This window comes from Cucurbita moschata, unplaced genomic scaffold (assembly GCF_002738365.1).
Source record: "Cucurbita moschata cultivar Rifu unplaced genomic scaffold, Cmos_1.0 Cmo_Scf00041, whole genome shotgun sequence".
NCBI classification, from domain to species: Eukaryota; Viridiplantae; Streptophyta; class Magnoliopsida; order Cucurbitales; family Cucurbitaceae; genus Cucurbita; species Cucurbita moschata.
In genome coordinates this window covers 1,362,804-1,382,460 of record NW_019268557.1, presented here as the reverse complement: position 1 = coordinate 1,382,460, position 19,657 = coordinate 1,362,804, and the positions used below count along the sequence as shown (strand labels likewise).

Genomic DNA, 19,657 nt, shown 5'->3' with positions numbered 1-19,657 from the left:
AGATTTTTTTCAAAGTTCTTTGAAATTAAAAAGATATATTTATTAATTTAGTCTAATTTTTATATATCTTTTTAATAAATAAGCCATTAAAAGAATTATTTAATTGTCATCCTATAATTGTTGAGTAAAATAAGCCTATGAAAATTGATTTTTTTTTTTTTTTTTTTTAATAGTTTCTGATTCACTACGATGAAGAAACAACTAAAAGACGTGTTCTTAGGGTATAATCGTAATTAATGTATAGAAATCTATTAAGTGTGGGACCCACTCATTATGGTTCAATTAAGTTTACTAAAAGTTTTCAAACTTCCTTTAATTCTTTTTTTCATCTTGTTTTCAATCGCTCTCTCCTCTGTCTCGTGATAATTGGCTTCCATTTTCTCCATGACCTCAGGCTTCCATTTCCAGCGAAACAAAAACGAAGCCGCCGCCGCCGCCCTCGGGTTGAATTCTACAAATTAGGAATTCTCCGACGCACCCACCGACCTCGAATTGGTAAGTTTCATGGTCGGAATTTTGAGTGCAACTTCGCCGTGCTTCCGCCTGCAATTCAACCACTCTGCACCGCCCTCTCATAGAGCTTCACTTGACGGAAGCAGGCGGTGGAGATGGCGGCGCCTGAAACTGCGGGGAGTGTGAACCCCTGAAAACGAGTATTGTTTTGGCACGTGTGGTATGCACCACGGTCCATTGAAGCATTAAACATCACTTTCAATCCTTTGTTTTCGTTACTATGACGTGGCAATTCCGAAGCATTTGATTCGTCAACATTTTGCCATTATTAAAAATGTATTTTTAAATTTTCATAAACTATTTGTTATTGTGCTAAAAACAGTTGTTAAATTTGTGTTATTTATTCAATAAATGTTTAGATAATTTTAAAATCCATCAATTTACTAAATACAAAATTATACAAAATATATATATATATATAAAATCTAATAAATAAATAAATTTTTTAAGACACAAAATTAAAATTTTAAAATTTTATTAGACACTTTTAAAAATATATAGACCAAAAATATTCATATGTATAGTCAAAATGGCTACTAGTCCAAATTGGAACCTTAGAAGAAGACAATCTTAACGTGTGGGCTTATACCATTAGCTTCCCCTTTTGCTCATAAAACAAATGTGGAAGCCAACTCTAACACCGCCCTCCAACTTGAACAAGCAAAGTTGTTTTTTTCTTCATATTGATGGATGATAAGAAAATAGTGTTGTTTGGTTCACTAGAACGTTGGTTTTCGTTTAGACTTCGTGGGGATGTGATATTCTTAATCGAAGATTTTAATAACATATCTAATTATAATTTTATATGTACATCTTTTAGCAATGATATAGAGTTAGCTTGCTTCACTCGATTCCATTGATATGTGGAAATCTAAAGACTAGAACTATAGAAATCTAACGTTTGACAAATTTGATGAGTTGTTTGCACTATTTAGAAATCTAGAGGCTAGAGCTACGAAAAGTCTAACGTTTGACAAATTTGATGGTTCGCTTGCTTTATGTAGAAATCTATCTAGAGACTTGAGCTATGCAAAGTCTAACGTTTGACAAATTTGATGGATTGCTTACTTTAGGTGGAAAACTCGAGACTAGAGCTATGAAAAATCTAACAAAGCTAAAGCAGCAACAAGAAAAGGGACTTGAAAAGAAAACTTAATCCATGTCAACCAAGTCCCAAATACTGCAAAAATGACGTATATTGTAATGTTAAATAAATATGAATGTTCATAACGAGTCAGCCTTTGAGTATCACATGCCTTACATGGAGTTCTGCAAAAGCCAAGAGAGAGCAAGCAAACTATCTTTGGCTAAAACAATAAAATCCCTTCACTGCTACCAAGTACAGTAACAATTATGATATACTCATCAACTTGTTAAGAAGAAGACAGTTTTCTGGATATAGTGTATGGAAAATCAGCCGTGTTAGCTAATTCTATTTGCACAACACGGAAGCATATGTTACAGGATATCATCGAGTTACCTCACACCCGAAATCGATTGGCCATGCTCATCAGCTGTTACTTCAATCAGCATGTCCTCGAAAGCTTCTTCAAGTCACTCGTAGACACCGAAACCATCCATTTTCGCTATGTTGAGAATCTATGGTTTTACTATCATTCCTTGATTGGGCGACCTTGGGAGTTTTTGTTGAGGGTGTACAACTTTCCAAGGGTGATTGAGAGTTCCCTGTTTCTGTCCAAGCGTCTGCAATCCCGCCGACCATTTCCAAAATATCGCTCATCTTTGGACGATTCTTTGGATTTCGAACGAGGCAACGGTTTGCTACGCTTGACAGCTTATACGCAGATTTGATGTGTGATTTCCCCTTCAGCCTTGGATCCAGTATTAACTGGAACTTCTTTATGTCTGTCAGATATGGCTTCACCCATCCTAAAAGCTTCTGCTCACTCTTGGGACGGTTTTGGTCTATTGGGGCCCTACCCGTTAGGAGTTCATAAAGGAAGACCCCGTAACTCCATACGTCGGTCTTGGATGTGAGATGTCCAGTCTGGATATACTCAGGAGCTGCATATCCCATTGTTCCGACAATCTGACATGCATTGTTGTCATATTTACTGAGTTCCAAGAAAACATAAAAAGTTCTAAACAGAACTACAGCATCATGCATGTTTCTTGTCGTTTGGAATTAGTATATCTTAAAATGTGTCAAGACCTTGAGATAACCCTGTTCAATATAGCAACTCAAAAACCAAAGCTGGACTCTACAATGACAATCCTATTAAGACCACCTGTGATGTGTGTTCGAGACATTAGATGAGTATAGCATAAAAAGATTGATGGATGCCGGGAACGACAAAGTTCATTTGGAGAAAACTGTCAGATCGTTATGTATGTGTGTGCACGTGAGTTTGTTTGGTGTTCAGGCCTGAATTGAGCAATGTTCGATTGATATTAAGTAAAGTGGGTGGTACTGATCGAGCTTACCGCCGTGGAGACATGAGTAAACCCTTCTGGAGGTCCTAACCTGGCGAGCCCGAAGTCCGACAGCTTTGCATTCCATTGCTCGTCCAGAAGAATGTTTGAAGATTTGAAATCCCGGAAGATTATCTGCTAAATCTTCAAGGAATAAAGATACATGTACCCAAAAATCTGGGAAAAGTTACTTACACAAAGGAAGAAAAGTACCTGAACATCTAATTCTTCATGTAGATATGTTAGTCCGCAAGCAGCATCTCGGGCAATTCTTAATCTCATGGCCCAGGAAAGAGTTTTCTCTGCTCGACTTGATAAATGGTCCGACACACTTCCATTGGCCAAAAACTCGTAAACGAGTAGACGCTGTATTCCTCGTTCATCATCATCGGCACAGTAGCCTACCAATTTAACAAGGTTTTGATGTTCAACAAATCCAAGAAAATTCACTTCTGTCACCCACTCCTTATGACCCTGCCAACAAGAGGGAAGAGCCTTAATATGCAAACTACTAATCCTTGGATGATTTCTGGTGATCACGAAAAACTGGAAATCACGATGATGAAGATTATAGTATGAAAATTCATTAGCATATTTTCTGTAATAAGTTCAGAAATAGCTTGTAGTTGTTTGCCAAATAACATTTGAGTTTAGAATATACTTTTGCAGATATGATGCATGAAAGCCATATATGATGCATTCGGTAACGAGAATTGTCTCGTATAAGTTAAATACTTGTAAGAATTGCAAATGGGTACAAAAATATATTATCATCTCCCATGAAAAAAAAAAAAAAAAAAAAAAAAAAAAAACCTCTTGAAAACAGCTCACCCTCACCTTTATCTTCCATGGAACTGCTAATGCACTTTGCTCAGCAAGACATTTTCAAATGAAATCAATGAAAAAGTAAAATTAAGTTGGCCTAAAACTCTCATAAAAAACTAAAAAAGAGCTTGCTAGTTAATATCAAGAGACAGAAAGCTTGCCTGCAAACCCCTTTTACCAAGCTGTTTGACAGCCACTTCAACTTTTTGCGATGGATTGTCAGCACTCTTGATTGACCCTCTATAAACGCATCCGAAACCACCTTCTCCAACCATACAAGTTCGACTGAAATTCTTAGTAGCTGATTTGAGATCAGGCACGGTAAAAACTCTGAGGTTGCTAGCTCTTTCTGACATGCTGAGTACGTAATTTCTTCTTGAAGATTCCGAGCTACTGTTCGAGACGTTTTGCGAAGTAAATTCCGACCCAAATCTCCCAACTTCAACATCGGTATTTGTCGAGTTGGTGGACAAATCTGGTGTCGTGTTTGAGTTCACTGGTTTATCCCTCTTGTCACCATTACAAAATGAGCAAAACCAACTCATGTCTCCTGAAATGACCAGCACATTGACTCTTCAACAACCAATCTAAGCGTAGCAGAGAAAACATGGACATCAATGTTCAACTATACCAAATCAATCAAAGGAAAAGATTAAAGTTCATTGAGCTAAAAAAGATAATGTAACAAAGTGATAAATTATCCATGCCAAGCCTTGGAAGAATTGTCCATAATTCTTCCATTAAAGAAGAAAATGGAGTATACATAGAATCCCAGATCTTCTAGTTTCTTTTCTTCATAATGACAAACCAATTCATCATCCTAGAAATGATCAATTAATCAATTAAGAAAACAACACTTCTCTTAGTCCTACGTCGTAATCGGCCCACTGTTGTAGCAAAAAGGGAAACGCGTTTAAACAGAAAAGCATGAAAAGATATTCAAAAAGAGAGCAGCATCCCAGATTAGTAACTTTAATCCAAGAAAAGCAAAAAGAACAAAAAAAGGATCAGAATCAGATAATCCAAACCTATTACGCTTTTCACAAGATTGCAGGAACCATGAATCCCAACTTCCTTAGAGAATTCTGAAAGAAAATTCAAGAAGAAAAACCCCCAAAAAACGTAGAAATCGGTGGAAGGATAGGAGACGACCCGGTGAACCTCAAGAGTCTTCACACGGCAGCTGAAGTCAATCGGTCTGGTCAGCTAACGAATCGAGATTAACGAACAGGCAATCTAATTTATTGAGTCTAGGGTATAAAATATGGATTTAAGCGCAAATGCTCGACTCGGTAAGTAACAGAAGAATGATGTTGATTAAGAAGTGAAGAACGGCAGTGTGAAATTGACGACGAGAAGCAAGAAGGGCAGAAAATCGAAATGGTGAACTGGAAAACAGTGGGAGAAGTCAATGAATGAGATTCGTGGAACAAAATCACTGGGAATCGGCAGCAATTCTTAGGGCCCGCCATGGCTGTGAATGGGGTCCTACAGAACATGAATTAAAGCCGCGGAACTGCTTCACCGACCCGCAGATAAATTTTTTCTTGCCTCTTCGGCATTTATGGAGTAAATATGAACACGGATTGGCACTCTGCAACTCGTGCTATACTCGACGGCCATTATGAACATGATTCAATTTCTAACGTATCTTCCATTGTCGTCGTGTAATTATTGAAATTAGAAAACGTAAGGTATATTCATAAATATGAAAATTTATTAATTTAAATAATTAATTCATAACTGTCAAAATTTATTATATCTAAATAATTGGTAAATAATAACCGTAACCACCAATAAATATATTATTGTCGTGGTCTGACATTTTTACATCTTCTATTAGTCAGAAAATTATTTTCACAAACTAACACGAGTATTTTTAGTATATTTTGTCCTCACTCACATACATGTTTAAAAAATCTCAAGGAATCATCCAACTTAAAATTATCATGAAGTTTATATGTTGAGTCACTGAAAAAAAAAAAAAACTACCTTGTTAGTATGAGTAGTGTTTTTCAGTTCTTTCAAGTCTAATTTAGTCATCTTATCTTCAACATCGCTCTCATTCACATACGATCTCAATTCATCTATGTATTTCTCATTTACCCGAGCGTCACAATTGTAATGTAAGTTTATTGTAAATAGAGTGGTTGAAACCTAATTAAGAAATATTAAAACTTGAAAACTTAAATTAAATTTATTTCACACACTAAATTGCAAAAGTTTAAATTATAAATTATATGAAAGAATTATAGAGTAAAATTATTTCAAAATAATAGTTTAAATTATAAATGACTAAGTTATTAAATTTTAAAACTTTTTTAAATTTAGGTGAGTGGTGGAACAAAATATTAAAAATGAATTTAATGTAAAAATGTGAATTTATTAGATATAAAATTAAAAGTTTATAATTTTTTTTTTTTTTTGGATAAATCTTAAAATTAAGTAGTGAAAGTTGAAAGCCTCCTTTTGTAACTTAAAAACAACCCGGTCGGGCGAGGCCGGAGTGGTTGAACCGGTATTTGACGGTGATAGTGGTCCAACTAGCGATTGATCATCTCGCGCCACATTGCATCAACAAAATCATTAAAGAATTTCACTCTTCTCAAATTCTCGCGGAGTTTATTGTCTCCATCAATTTAGCCACCCATTCCTCCCCGCCATTTCTTCATCCCCAAATCAGGACTTCCTTTGGAACTTCCATGGCCTCCCTTGACCCAGTTTCTGCAGGTCTTCCCGATTTCTCCACCTCCATTGGAGTTCCAACTTCCACAGCTTCTTCTTCAACCCGATTGCATTTACAGATACCTTTGGATTCATTCTATATTTTCTCAACTCGAAGACTATGGGTCTCTTTCTTATACATGCATAATCGCACTTTTTTTTGTTCTTCACCTTTATCGTCGTGATCGTACGACTATCAATTACTCGGAATCTCCTCTTCGCTCAGCGTTGCTGATTGCGATGGATACCTAAAGGGAGTATCCGTTACATTGCCATGGTTTTGTATCATCGCAATTTTAGCTTTCTATGCGAACTTATATTGGGGAATTTTAAGCACTAGGAAATGCATGTAAAGAAGATAACCGGATGCTGTCTATCTCATATTTTGTTGTTTATAGTCATTGTTCTAAGTCGATTTCCGACTATCCGTTGTGAGGATGAAGATGATTACCGTCAGAAGGGTGACCCGGCCTTACTTTCTTCGGTCACACGGATAATTAATGGTCGGCTCACGAATATGACACGCATTATAAGCAATGACATTGGTACAAATTGGGGGTTCTGTGTTAAAGATTTGTGCGTATTCATGTGATATAGTTTGCTACTTACTATTTGTTGTATTCATGTTCTTATCTTGATAGCTCCTTGCTTTCTACCAGGGATTCCGATTGGAATGGTGCATTCAATTATCAGGATAACATCGATTTCTTAACTAAGTGTATTAAGAAGACAAAAGGTATAGTATTATAAGTTAAGTTTTTACTCTCTAATCGTATAAGAAGGTTATAGGCTAAACACTATATTTTTAATCTTTGATCGTATCATCTAATGTCATTTTAGTCTTCGAGGTGAGAGGAACTGCACGGAGATGTGTTGGTTGAGGGGTGATCGACCTGGTTCTTTAAAATTAGGATGACGAAAGAAATTTGTATCCATTCTGGTGTAGTCAATGTGTCTTTCTTGATCTGTAATTCCTTTTTCCACAGATATGGCATTCTTACTTATTTGAATGATCTTCATCGTATAAGAAAAAAAAAAAGAAAGTTCAAGAATTACAAAATATGGGACTATAGGGGTCCATATAATACCACCCTAGAAAAAGAGAAGACTTTAACAGAGGTGAGCATACAACCAGATATCAATTGTTAGAGCCAAAATTGAAAATTGAACAAAAACGCAAGGACCAAATGCGACATAGGTTGAATCGTTTTGGGGGATAATGCTCTAGTGCTTTCACTGCTATCTATTTTACCTACAAACTCAAAATCAAGAAATAAGTAGTGTAATTGTTATTACACTAGAATGTAGATGACATATTCTCCTTTTTAGATGTCAGTGGCTGTCTGTTTATGTATCTCCACGGCCTCATTATACATTCAAATGAAAAAGAGTTGAGCTAGTTGAATTGGTTGCATTCACTTTTATCATCTTTCTTTTCTATTTTCATTGCTCAGTTATTAACATTTTCTTACGTCTTACAACTTTTCCTCCATATTAATTTCTTAACAGGAGATCTTACAACACGACTGTGTACTGCAGCTGAGCTTAGATTCTTCTTCAGTAGTTTCAGAGCGAGGGGGCCAAATTCAGGGATCACGTACACTTACATAAAACCTAACAAGAACTGCAATTTAACATCGTGGGTTCCTGGATGTGAACCAGGTTGGAGTTGCAGTGTTGGAAAAGTCAAGGTTGACCTTAAAAGTACAAAGTTTCCTTCTAGAACGGAGGATTGTCAATCTTGTTGTGAGGGTTTCTTTTGCCCTCAAGGTCTTACATGCATGATACGTAAGTATGTGATTAAATAATCTCTTGTTATTTTCTGCCCTCATTCTGAACTTGATGAAGTCGCACTTGCTTAAAAGAGTACTTCTGTATTTGGGAATCAATTAAATACAAACCATAAGGTGTAGAATGCTTTCTACGAAAACAAAATTTTGTTAACAAGCATATAAAATACTTTGAGCTAAAACTGCGTTTACATTGTATTTCCCTAACCAGGAAGCTAACTTGATGTACTCTGGACTAAATATTTTTCGTAGTTTATTGTTTATAAGTTGTTACTTAATTTTCAAGACTTTGCCAGTATTTTTGATGATTCATTATGGATTACGTAGCTAAAATGTGGTTTATGCTTTAAAAGGATTCAAACAGTAAATTTGTTTACATTGTGTTTCCCTAACCAGGACGATACCTTAGCGTACTTTGTACTCAATATTTCTGACACTTTGTTGTTTATTAGTTATAATTTAATGTTCAAGCTCTTTCCCGACATTTATAATTTGATTTATTTAGCTGGTCTGAAAGTCTTGAATGAAATATTTGAACATTCACCTAACATGTTCACTTTCTTTTTTCCCAAAAAATCAAATGAAGCTTGCCCGTTAGGATCTTATTGTCCTTTTGCAAAACTGAATAAGTCAACTGGAATATGTGATCCGTAAGTTCATACCCCTTGTCAAAGTCATGTTCCGCTTAAATTACTAAATTTTATGTTGGGCCTATGTCTCTGAACTTTGTGATATGATCTGTAGGTATAGTTACCAGATACCTCCTGGACAACCTAATCATACATGTGGAGGAGCAGATTTATGGGCCGACGTTCGAAGCAGCAGTGAAATTTTTTGTTCACCTGGATCATACTGCCCTACTACAACAAGCACAGTTACTTGCAGTAGTGGGTATTAATCCTCATCTGTGTACTCGGACTGTTTGTCATGTATCGCATCTTGATTTCTTCAAGGGCCTACATGAACTGCTAATTATTTTATTTCACATTAGTATGTGATAATTACTTTCTTCCTAGTATCTAGTTTACATTAGTACGTGATATTTGCTGTCATTCTCACAGTGTCGGTGTTCTAATCCATGTTCTTACTTCTGTGTTAGGCATTACTGCAGGATGGGTTCTACTTCTGAACAACGTAAGTCGTGCAAGTTAATTCTCATGGCATGCCATTTGTTATCAACTTGAAAATTGAAATGGTATTAAATTCTATATAGTAAGCTAATTCTGTTGAAGTATGCAAGTCCTTTTAGTTCTATCTATTTGCATAACATTTATTTTGGGTTATTTGTAATGGAAGTTCAATAATATCTTAGGATGAGATGACCTTCTTTAAATATGGTTTATGACACGGGAGAAATATAATTGTAAAAGTAAAGGGATGAAGTTGATGGGAAGTAGAATTTGAAATGGAAATTTCTGATGATGTTGATCTTTATTATCATTGAAAGAGAATAATACAAAGGATTTACGAAGTATTCCAGGGGCTTACTTCTCTTCCAAAGAAAAAGGGCTTCAAACCCTTTCCTATTTTGGTTTGGAGAATGCACCAATCTAAGCCTTAAGACAGAAAAGGGAAGTAAAGAAATATAAGATCAAGTCGAAAAAAAGCCTATACAGAAAGTGGCTTTCAACAATTTGAACAAGGATATAGATTAAATGAATTGGAGACCATTGAGATCAACCACTTCTCCCTTATTTCTAAGTATGAGTGCGCAAGGGACATTGTCCATCATGATGAATAAAATGGGGTAGAAGGGAATGCCTATCTAACATCTCCAAAGGCTATTATGAAATTAGAGTTTTTAGGCAATTGCTCATTCGTATAAATTCCTTCTTCTACTTTTACTTATGCTTGCTTACATGATGTTAGAGGTTTTGTTGCAAGATGTCTTGATTATCAAGTGCACTTCTGTTAACAGTGGACAAGACATCATAAAGTTGATGAAAGGGATTTTAGAGTGGTTGGCAGTCAACATACTGGGTCATAGTTGGTGTTTGACTTTATATTTGTATAAAAGTGAGGGTTCTGCATGTTTTTATGGATTTTAGTACTGTTGTACATCATTGACATTTAGTTGGTGACATTTCATTTGGAGAAGGTGTTTTAACTAGGGCTGGATCACAATTTGATAAGCTGTCTGGTAAGAAGGAAGCTCAGTTAGGATTTGATGGTTTTCATCTTTCATCACGTATTCACCCTTCAGAATTTTGTTTTGGAACGGTTGATTTTGGTAATACAGAACAATGGATGCCATGTGGTTTGAGGTAATGCACTTAGCTTAGATATTAACTGGACAGAGGGTATCGAGGCAAATAGAATTAACAAAATTGAGAGAGATGTAGAAGATAGAAAATTTCAGCAAAAGGGGAGAAAGAGGGAAAAAGTGATCCAAAAATGGATTTGACCTTCGGTTTCAGGGTATGTCTGACCAAAGATTTTACTCGACTAGAATTGTAAAAAATGTGGCATAAAAGTTTCTACTCACTAAAACTTGAGACGTGGTTAGGCTAGCAAGTTGAACCGAATCATAGATGTGCACCCGCACTTTGTCTACCCACTTTACTTAATGTGTTTCAATCAATGTGCTCAGTGATGATGTTGCCTTATTTTCCAGCAATGACTGGTGAAGGTCATGGGAGAAAGGAATTTTTTCTAAGAATGAATGTTGAAAGGTGAGACCCCCTAACATATGGAAAAAAAATCAGGCACAAAATTGGGAGATATAAGAATATAGGTGGGAAACATAATGATCATAGTTATATATTATTTACGTTCAACAATTGCAAAGAGCCAACTAAGACTATGTGGAGATACATGATTAGAATGAAGAATTATATTCAAGAAATTCTGGAAGTACTATCCAAGGAAAAAATACTATAGAAACTAGTCCGGATAATAATATTTTCCTTTCCTGCTCCATATTTAAATTTCATTGTCAAGGATTTATTGTGCTTTTCTCGAGTAACTTGTTTATGGAAAATAAAATGATCCATGATTAGTAAACTTTCTTTTTAGAAACCCATTTCCCACGAAGTAAGAATTCAAAAGTTCTCATTAGGAGGCTTTTGGATTTTCAAAATCTGTTCAATCCATTTACAAGTTCTAGGTACCACCTCGAGAATTTGACATAACAATGTTATACATGAATAAATATAGGTTGGCCCGACTTGTAACCTTTGCATAAATTTGAAGAAAATATTGAATGACTATCTGACTTTTTTCCAAACTCATTCCTTCATTTTTCCGTAGTTTTTATTTGAGAAATCTTAAATCACCTTGTAATCGTATAAGGAGTTCAACATTCACCCGATTACAATAAATTATTTTTAGTAATGGTTTTGCAGCATGCTTCCAGTTGGCAACCTGCAATCCACATACTGCAAACCAAAATATACATGCCTATGGGGTCATGCTCATTGTAAGTAACTCTATTCTTTTCCCTCCTGCATATGTTTTGGAATGATAGCTGACATCAAATCTTGATTGGATACAGGCTATTTTGGCTGGATAGGTAGATGTCGTTCTCATTTATGATTCTGGATGTCATACTAATTTTCTTCTAAGATTAGAACTATGCAAGTTCGTCAAATTGCACTCTAATAACCTTTCTTTCAGTCGTGTTCAATGACTTTTCATTCATGATCATTCTATTTGCATTTTTGGTGTAGTCATAGATTGGACGCTTCTTGGCATAAAATGAATAACTAACGTATACATTTGTGAAACCATTTTATGCATTGTCAAAAGCCTCTTATTCTGAATGTTCTTCTGCTTATTTAATAGAAATTACTTTTAGTATGGTAGGTTATTGAATCGCTTCTTTGTTGTCAACAATGTATATTGATATTGCTCACATCTTTGTAGGTTGCATTAAGTACTATACTGCTGATCATTTATAATTGTTCTGATCAAGTTCTTACTACACGGGAAAGGAGGTTGGCAAAACGAAGGGAAGCTGCTGCAAGACATGTTCGAGAAACAGCACAAGCCCGTGAAAGGTGGAAATCTGCAAAAGATGTTGCCAAAAAGCATGCAACAGGATTGCAAGAACAATTGTCACAGACATTTTCTCGTAAAAAATCATTGAAGCAGACAGATCAGTCGAAAGGTTTGGGTCAATTACCACCTGTACATCCAGGCAGTTCAGGTGCATCAGAGCAACAGTCTGCTACATCAAAAGGAAAGAGAAAAGATAATAACCTTACAAAAATGTTGCAGTCCATTGATAATAATCCAAATAGCAACGAAGGCTTTAACTTGCAGATTGGAGATAGGAATATCAAAAAGCATGCACCAAAAAGCAAACAAAATATAATTACTCACAGTCAAATTTTTAAGTATGCTTATGGTCAGCTAGAGAAGGAGAAAGCAATGCAACAGCAAGCCAAAAACTTGACTTTCTCAGGAGTGATTTCGATGGCCACTGATACTGAAATTAAGACTAGGCCTGTGATTGAAATAGCTTTCAAAGATCTTACTCTGACATTGAAGGGGAAAAACAAGCATATAATGAGGTGTGTCACAGGGAAGCTTATGCCAGGTCGGGTTACAGCAGTCATGGGTCCATCAGGGGCAGGGAAAACAACATTTCTAACGGCTTTGGCAGGGAAGTCAACTGGGTGCATTATGACTGGTTTAGTTCTTATAAATGGAAAACCCGAGTCCATCTATTCATATAAGAAAATTATAGGTTATGTACCTCAAGATGATATTGTGCATGGAAATTTGACGGTTGAGGAGAACCTCCGATTTAGTGCTAGGTGCAGGTATGCCAATTTTCTTTATTCAGAACTTTACCACTCTTTACCTAAATGTCAAATCACATTCTTATACTGCGACATAACGTGAATGGTGACTAGACTTGCTTGGATGCTAATTATCCTCAACTTACGTTTTTTAAAATTTTTGGATTTTATACATGTAAATTTTATCACCATTTTGAAACCAACACTAATTTCCACTTTGCTCTTGGTTGCATGCTGCGTGTAATTTGACTGTAAAATTCTTGTTTCAGAAAAAAGATACTGTAAAATTCTAACTGGCGATGGTCAAGTCAGAGGATATTGCGATAATTATCAATCCTAACCTTTTACCTCTACAAAAATTTAGAATTTACACCAGTGGGTTGGGTCTGTTAAAGCAAAAAATGGGAATATTTTGGTTAAATATTGTTTGTTCCATATTGATGGATTGTTTGACTTCGTAGATTGTCAGCTGACATGCCAAAACCTGATAAAGTTCTTGTGGTAGAAAGAGTTATTGAGTCCTTGGGATTACAAGCAGTGAGAGATTCGCTTGTTGGAACTGTGGAGAAAAGAGGAATCTCTGGAGGTCAAAGGAAACGAGTTAATGTTGGGCTTGAAATGGTCATGGAGCCTTCCTTATTGATCCTGGATGAGCCTACCACTGGTCTAGACAGTGCATCTTCTCAGTTACTTCTTCGTTCACTTCGGCGGGAAGCCCTTGAAGGTGTGAACATCTGCATGGTACTTCACCAGCCTAGGTATGTATAGCATCCTTTCACCAACCTTATGTGGAACTTTAGACTGCCATTCCTCACGATACTTGTTCAATGCTCCTTAAAATATATATGAACATAATTATTTTTTGGACCTTCAATTATTTATACCTGACTTTAGCACACACACATTTATATACACACACATGCACACACACATTGGCATCAAAACCTTGAAATCATTGGTAATTCATAGACAATTCCCCTCTCTCCGAATGGGCTCTTCTAATTTTTTATTTTATTTTTGTTTCCTGTGAGGAAACCTTCCTCTCCTTCTCCATCTCTAACACTTATTAATTCGATATTACTTTTACTTTGCCTTATTTGGTTCTGCAGTCATAAATAAACTCATTTTTCATTTTTTTGGAGTCAGCTATTCGTTGTTCAAGATGTTTGATGATTTGGTCCTTCTCGCCAAGGGTGGGCTTACTGCGTATCATGGACCTGTAAAGAAAGTTGAAGAGTACTTCGCTGGTATAGGGATCACAGTGCCAGAGCGTGTTAATCCGCCGGACCATTTCATTGACATTCTTGAGGGTCTGGAAAAGCCAAAAGGGGTTACTCGCGAACAACTTCCTGTCCGGTGGATGCTTCATAATGGGTATCCAGTACCTCCAGACATGCTGAAATTATGTGATTTTGATACATCTGCAAGCGACTCAACACGTGGACAAAATACTAAAGATGATGCTGGAGAACCATCTATTGCTGGCAATGTAAGGCAGGACGTGAAGTCTAATGTTGAAATGCAGCATGATCACTTCTTAAGTCATAAGGATCTATCTAATCGAAGAACACCTGGTTTAGCCAGGCAGTTTAGGTATTTCATTGGAAGGTAAAAATTATAAATATGTCTTAATTACTTGAACTGGTTGACAAGGATATGCCATTCTTTCAAAACAATTAAAGACCACTTTTTAATTAAATCTAAATAGCATTCAACACATTGAATATTGAAAAATTTAGCCCACTTTTTATGCCTCTCTAGTTTTTTTTATCCCATCCCTCTTTTTAAATTTTTTATCGCCCACAAAACTCTTTTGTCCCTACATGGCCGTAAATTTCTCTCTTAAACTTTTATCTTTTTTCCTCTTAAATATTTTTCTCTCTCATTTTTTTGTCTGACTCTTTACTCTTTTTTCTTCTTAAATGCAGTCATTTTTAGTAATTTGATTATTCTAAAACCACTTATAAAAATGCATTAATCATTAAAAACAACTGATTGAATCGAAATCACTTTTATAAGCATGAAACCAACCATTAAAATGATTTATAATTAAAAAAATTTACGAAAGTAATTATAGTTAAATTACTTAGGGTAAAACACTTAAAATCATTAGCAAACATGCACTAAATTAATTTAGTGAAACATTGACAACTGTCGAAGTGTACAGGCAAATTTCAATTTTGTGCTTGTAACTTTGCCGTTGGTCTGGCTTATTGAATGGTTTGCAACTGTAGGCATCTTTATGATTTGTGTGTGTGTGTGTTTGTGTTTTTTTTTTTCTCTCTTAAATAATAAGAATCGTTTTATACATGGTTTTTCTCGTTTTGTCAGGGTGACCAAGCAGCGACTACGAGAAGCTAAAATTCAGTTGACTGATTACTTGATGTTATTACTTGCTGGAGCCTGTTTAGGAACTCTTGCTAAAGTGAATGATGAAACATTTGATTCCCTTGGCTATACTTTCACCGTCATTGCTATCTGTGAGTTGTCATGCGTGAAGTAAAAAGCTTGTATAATGCCTTTAATTTACTGTTTATCTTGGTTACTGCACCAATGAAAGTGGTGATGTCTTGCATCAAACATACACCTGTAGGTTTTTTTAAAACATATATTCAATAATAGTTTGGATCACTTGATTATACGCCATGACAATAGTAACTTCTCCACGAACACAATTCAGACACTGCATAGCCTATATGCTTGATTACTGACAGTCTGAAGTTCATCCCACTATATGTCTTATGTCATATGCTATTTGCTTATTTGCAGCCCTCCTATGCAAGATTGCAGCATTGAGATCGTTTTCCCTTGACAAATTACAGTACTGGAGAGAGAGTGCATCAGGGATTAGCAGTCTGGCGCATTTTCTCGCTAAAGACACACTTGACCTTTTCAATACAATCATCAAGCCGCTGTTTTATCTGTCTATGTTTTATTTCTTCAATAATCCAAGATCATCTTTTTCAGATAACTATATCGTTTTAGTTTGTCTAGTGTACTGTGTGACTGGAATGGCCTACGCATTTGCCATCTACCTTCAACCGGCTCCTGCCCAATTGGTACATACTCATAATTTACAATGCTAACTTATGACATGAAAATTAAGATTGCAGCATTTTTACCTTTTTCGAGAAATAGGTCTCCCTGTCTTGGGTGTCATATGTAGTGTTCATTATTTGGTCTGAGGACAAAAAGTTGATTCTCCTTACTTAACTTCCTCTTGCAGTGGTCCGTGCTTCTTCCTGTAGTTTTGACCCTCATTGCGAACCAGGAGAAAGACAGTCCAGTAGTCAAATATTTAGGAAACTTATGCTACCCTAAGTGGGCACTCGAAGGCTTTGTCATCGCGAATGCAGAAAGGTAATTTGTATCCTCTTCCTCCCGTTTTATCCAGAATATAGGAATCTATAGCATGCTCCTTAGAATGCAATCTTTTTAGCATACTTCAGCTTGCATATGACAAACAAAAATACTAGTAATAAATATTCGAGATGTATGCACGGTCAATACTGTTATTGTGACTAGAACAATATTCAATATTCATGTTGAAAACAAATGCTAGAATTTAAATATTTGTTCTTGAAAACTGGTAATATAAATCACCAGTTGGTTGAGAAATCTTGGGACTTCAAAGAATTTTGATTGGTCTATAAGTTTACTTCTAAAATGGATTTGAGGGCCGGGAATTTCAAGCCTGCCTGATGATTTTTGCAAGATCAATTAAAGAAACGATCGTTTCAATCTTAGCTATAGGCAAAAACAGCTTTATATTTGGTTCAGAAATCAGAGAAGAATCACTTTTTTATTTTATCTTTTGTACCTAATTGGAATCAATAGTTGTTTATGGAACCATGACCTTGATCTTGGTTCCAGATTTCTTGCTAAAATAAAACCGTTCTAATTGGAATAATTATGCTGTATTATCAATTGAAAAACAAGTGTTGTGACTGTCTAATGTCCTGTCAGGTATTCTGGTGTGTGGCTGATAACTCGCTGTACTTCACTGATGGAAAATGGGTACGATCTTCATGACTGGCATCGTTCTTTAGTGATGCTCATCTTGTTTGGCGTAGTCAGCCGTGTCGCTGCTTTCTTTCTTATGATCACCTTCCAAAAGAAATGAGCTTAGTTAGTTCTTTCATTTTGCTAAGTTTCCATGGTAATTCATGGATCTCTTAGCCTACAGTAACTCTTGAAGGCCAAAATTTTAGTAGATTTGTACAGATTAGATTCAAATCTTCAACATAGATATACAGGGCATTACTTGTTGTAGCTTAATGCCCATTTCTTGATACAGCAGCCAACTGACATGAAATGTCCAAATTACTACCATGTATTGTATTGCTTTTGGTAACAAATAACAATTTTATGACCAAGTTTGGATTTCTGTTTTGGAGGTTGGGTTCCAAGTCTTACCTCAAGTTCACTCTTTCAGCCTGTAACGTTCCAATTAGGTAAGAGTCTAAGCTCAGATCTATCACTAACACATATTGTCTTATTTGGACTCATCTTCAAGGGTTTAAGATACTCTATTGGAAGGAAGACGAAAAGATACATCTCCAAGTTGGATTAATGGAAGGGATGATTGATTTGTCTTGGTTAAAAAATTTTGTTTCTAATTTTAATTTTTTTTTATTAGAATGTCTAACTGTGAATGAAAAAGTTATAATTTACTTCTTTAAATTTAAATTTCAGTATAAAAATTCTCCAAATAGCCAAAGAAATTTTATTCAAAAATATATTTCAAAATTCTCTTATGAATTGAGGGAAAAAAATAAATAAATCGAGATGTCTTATTATAATTTTCATAAATGTCTCACATTTTAAGTTTTTTTTTTTTTTTTTTTGGTGCATGCATTTATCTAAAATTTTGCTATGTAAAAAAAAGACAAAAAGAAGAGAAAAAAGAAAAAAAAAAGAAAAAAAAGAAAAGAAAATCGGAATGCCCAACGGAATGGAAACGACGCGGTAACCTTATCAGGTTAAATTACACCCCAACCATCCCAACGCCGTCAAAACGGTAACGTTATGTTACCAAGTCAAAGTGTCAAACCGTAAAACTGCTAACGAAATCCACGTGTATTCGTACCGGATTTCAAACGAGTATAAATTGAGAAAGAGAAACGGGATCGGAAAACGTTTGGAATCCGGCAAGCAAAAACGCCGTATAAATTAATTTCTCCTCTTAACCTCTCTGCCATCGCTCTTTTGGCGGTTTAAAAGGATTGCATTTGTATTTTTTCTTCTTTTCGGTTTGGAACCTCTGACGCAACGCTCGCGTCTCTCCCCAATCCTCTAATCGAGCTGAACTCGGATCTTCAGCTTCCTTGCTGGTACTTCTCCTCTCCTCTGCGAATTTCGAATTTGTTGGTTTCTCTATTACTTTCTGCTTTAGATTCTGCCAGCTTACTGATCGATAGCTTTGATTCAGTGGACTCAATGGCGACTTGTAGTCAGTTTAAATTTACTGTTTGTTGGGCTTCCGGGTGAGGGAGGAAAGTGAAGCTCATAAGTTCTTCCTTTCTGTATTGTTTCCATTTTCTATTGCGTCAGATTGACCGTGCTGATTGACTCCGTGCATTCCACCTGCTATTTGTTCCTTTCTTACTTCCACACTCCGAAATCTCATTTTCTCCACCTCCGAACTCGAAATTTGATGCTTTATTCTGTCTGAACTGTATCTTTTCCCTTTCTGTATCCAATCACTGTCCGAGACTCTTTCGTTTGTGAATCTTCTGTGAAATTTGGTCAATCTTTAGTTTTGTCGTCATTTTCTTTTGCATTGCATGACTGTTGAAGGTTATGCGACTAACGCAGAAATTAGGATATGAATACTTTATATTTAGGAAATATGTATAATATAGACTTAAAAAAGGTAGATTATTTATTTATTTATTTAATTATGTTGCTTTATTTTCGTTGTTAATGACCTCGGTGGATTTAGTATAACAAGTTGATACGTTTTAAATTCTACAAAATGTCAGTCAAAAACACAATTGCTAAATAGGTGAAATTGCATGTTGTGAGTCAACATGTTTTGTATGGTAATTGTGAAAGCATAGTCATTTAAGTAGCGGAGTGGTTCATTTGTTACCTAGAAGAATAGGAAGATTATATCTTTAGTTATGTGGCGTGAGGGTGACTGGTTGCAGTGTAAATTGTAGTTTATTTTATTCATTATCAATGCTAGATAATGATCGCCAATTAGAACATAGTTGAGTGGATAAAGTATCTATTACCATTTCAAAGGTCATAGTTGAGTGGATAAAGTATCTATTACCATTTCAAAGGTCGATGATTTGATTCCCCTCTATAATGGTTGAACTAGAAAGAATAGTAGCTATTGACTATGTTGCGAACGTCTCCTTCCCATACCTGAAAGTTTGACCCAGAAGATGAGAAACTTCTTCAAATGGAACTTGTGAGTTACACCATTTTGAAAGGAACGAACTTGAAGTGCGCCTTTTCAACTTAATATCTCTGATGGTATTACATCAAGGATGTAGAAGACTTCAATGAAGTGTTTTATCCCAGTAGTTGATTCTCGTTCACAAGAATAATTATGTTGATATGCCTTCTTTTTTTTTTTTTTTTTTTTTTTTTTTTTTTTTTTTTTTTTTTTTTTTT

The 19,657-nt window shown here is 35.6% G+C and overlaps 2 protein-coding genes and 1 pseudogene across 6 annotated transcripts in view; 2 read left to right on the top strand and 1 right to left on the bottom strand.

The window, feature by feature from the left end:
* Window positions 1-2,064: 2,064 nt before the first annotated feature.
* LOC111433287 lies at window positions 2,065-5,300 on the bottom strand (annotated as a pseudogene).
* A 1,213-nt stretch (window positions 5,301-6,513) lies between these two features.
* On the top strand, window positions 6,514-17,423 carry LOC111433289 (putative white-brown complex homolog protein 30). The gene is made up of 14 exons (XM_023070284.1): window positions 6,514-7,071; window positions 7,155-7,231; window positions 8,005-8,283; window positions 8,872-8,935; window positions 9,030-9,176; window positions 9,385-9,419; window positions 11,630-11,703; window positions 12,150-13,051; window positions 13,492-13,788; window positions 14,177-14,638; window positions 15,362-15,510; window positions 15,800-16,089; window positions 16,257-16,390; window positions 16,997-17,423. Exons 1-14 carry the CDS (start codon window positions 6,839-6,841, stop codon window positions 17,151-17,153), a joined length of 3,300 nt encoding a protein of 1,099 aa, XP_022926052.1. The 5' UTR covers window positions 6,514-6,838; the 3' UTR covers window positions 17,154-17,423.
* Window positions 17,424-18,213: 790 nt separating this feature from the next.
* LOC111433102 overlaps window positions 18,214-19,657 on the top strand; it is a 7,558-nt gene continuing 6,114 nt past the window's right edge. For 3 of the 5 annotated variants that reach the window (XM_023070033.1, XM_023070035.1, XM_023070038.1), the window contains exon 1: window positions 18,214-18,363. The gene's annotated coding sequence lies outside the window, so the exon portion shown is untranslated. The remainder of the gene's footprint in view (window positions 18,364-19,657) is intronic. The other 2 variants (XM_023070037.1, XM_023070034.1) reach the window with 1 other exon arrangement.

What these genes read in the sequence shown, in the direction of transcription:
- LOC111433289 (XM_023070284.1), top strand. Translation starts at nt 6,839, where the DNA reads ATGCATGTAAAGAAGATAACCGGATGCTGTCTATCTCATATTTTGTTG. An exon ending in CGATTTAGTGCTAGGTGCAG is followed by an intron (nt 13,052 to 13,491) that starts GTATGCCAATTT and finishes TTGACTTCGTAG; the next exon opens with ATTGTCAGCTGACATGCCAA. An exon ending in TTTAGGTATTTCATTGGAAG is followed by an intron (nt 14,639 to 15,361) that starts GTAAAAATTATA and finishes TCGTTTTGTCAG; the next exon opens with GGTGACCAAGCAGCGACTAC.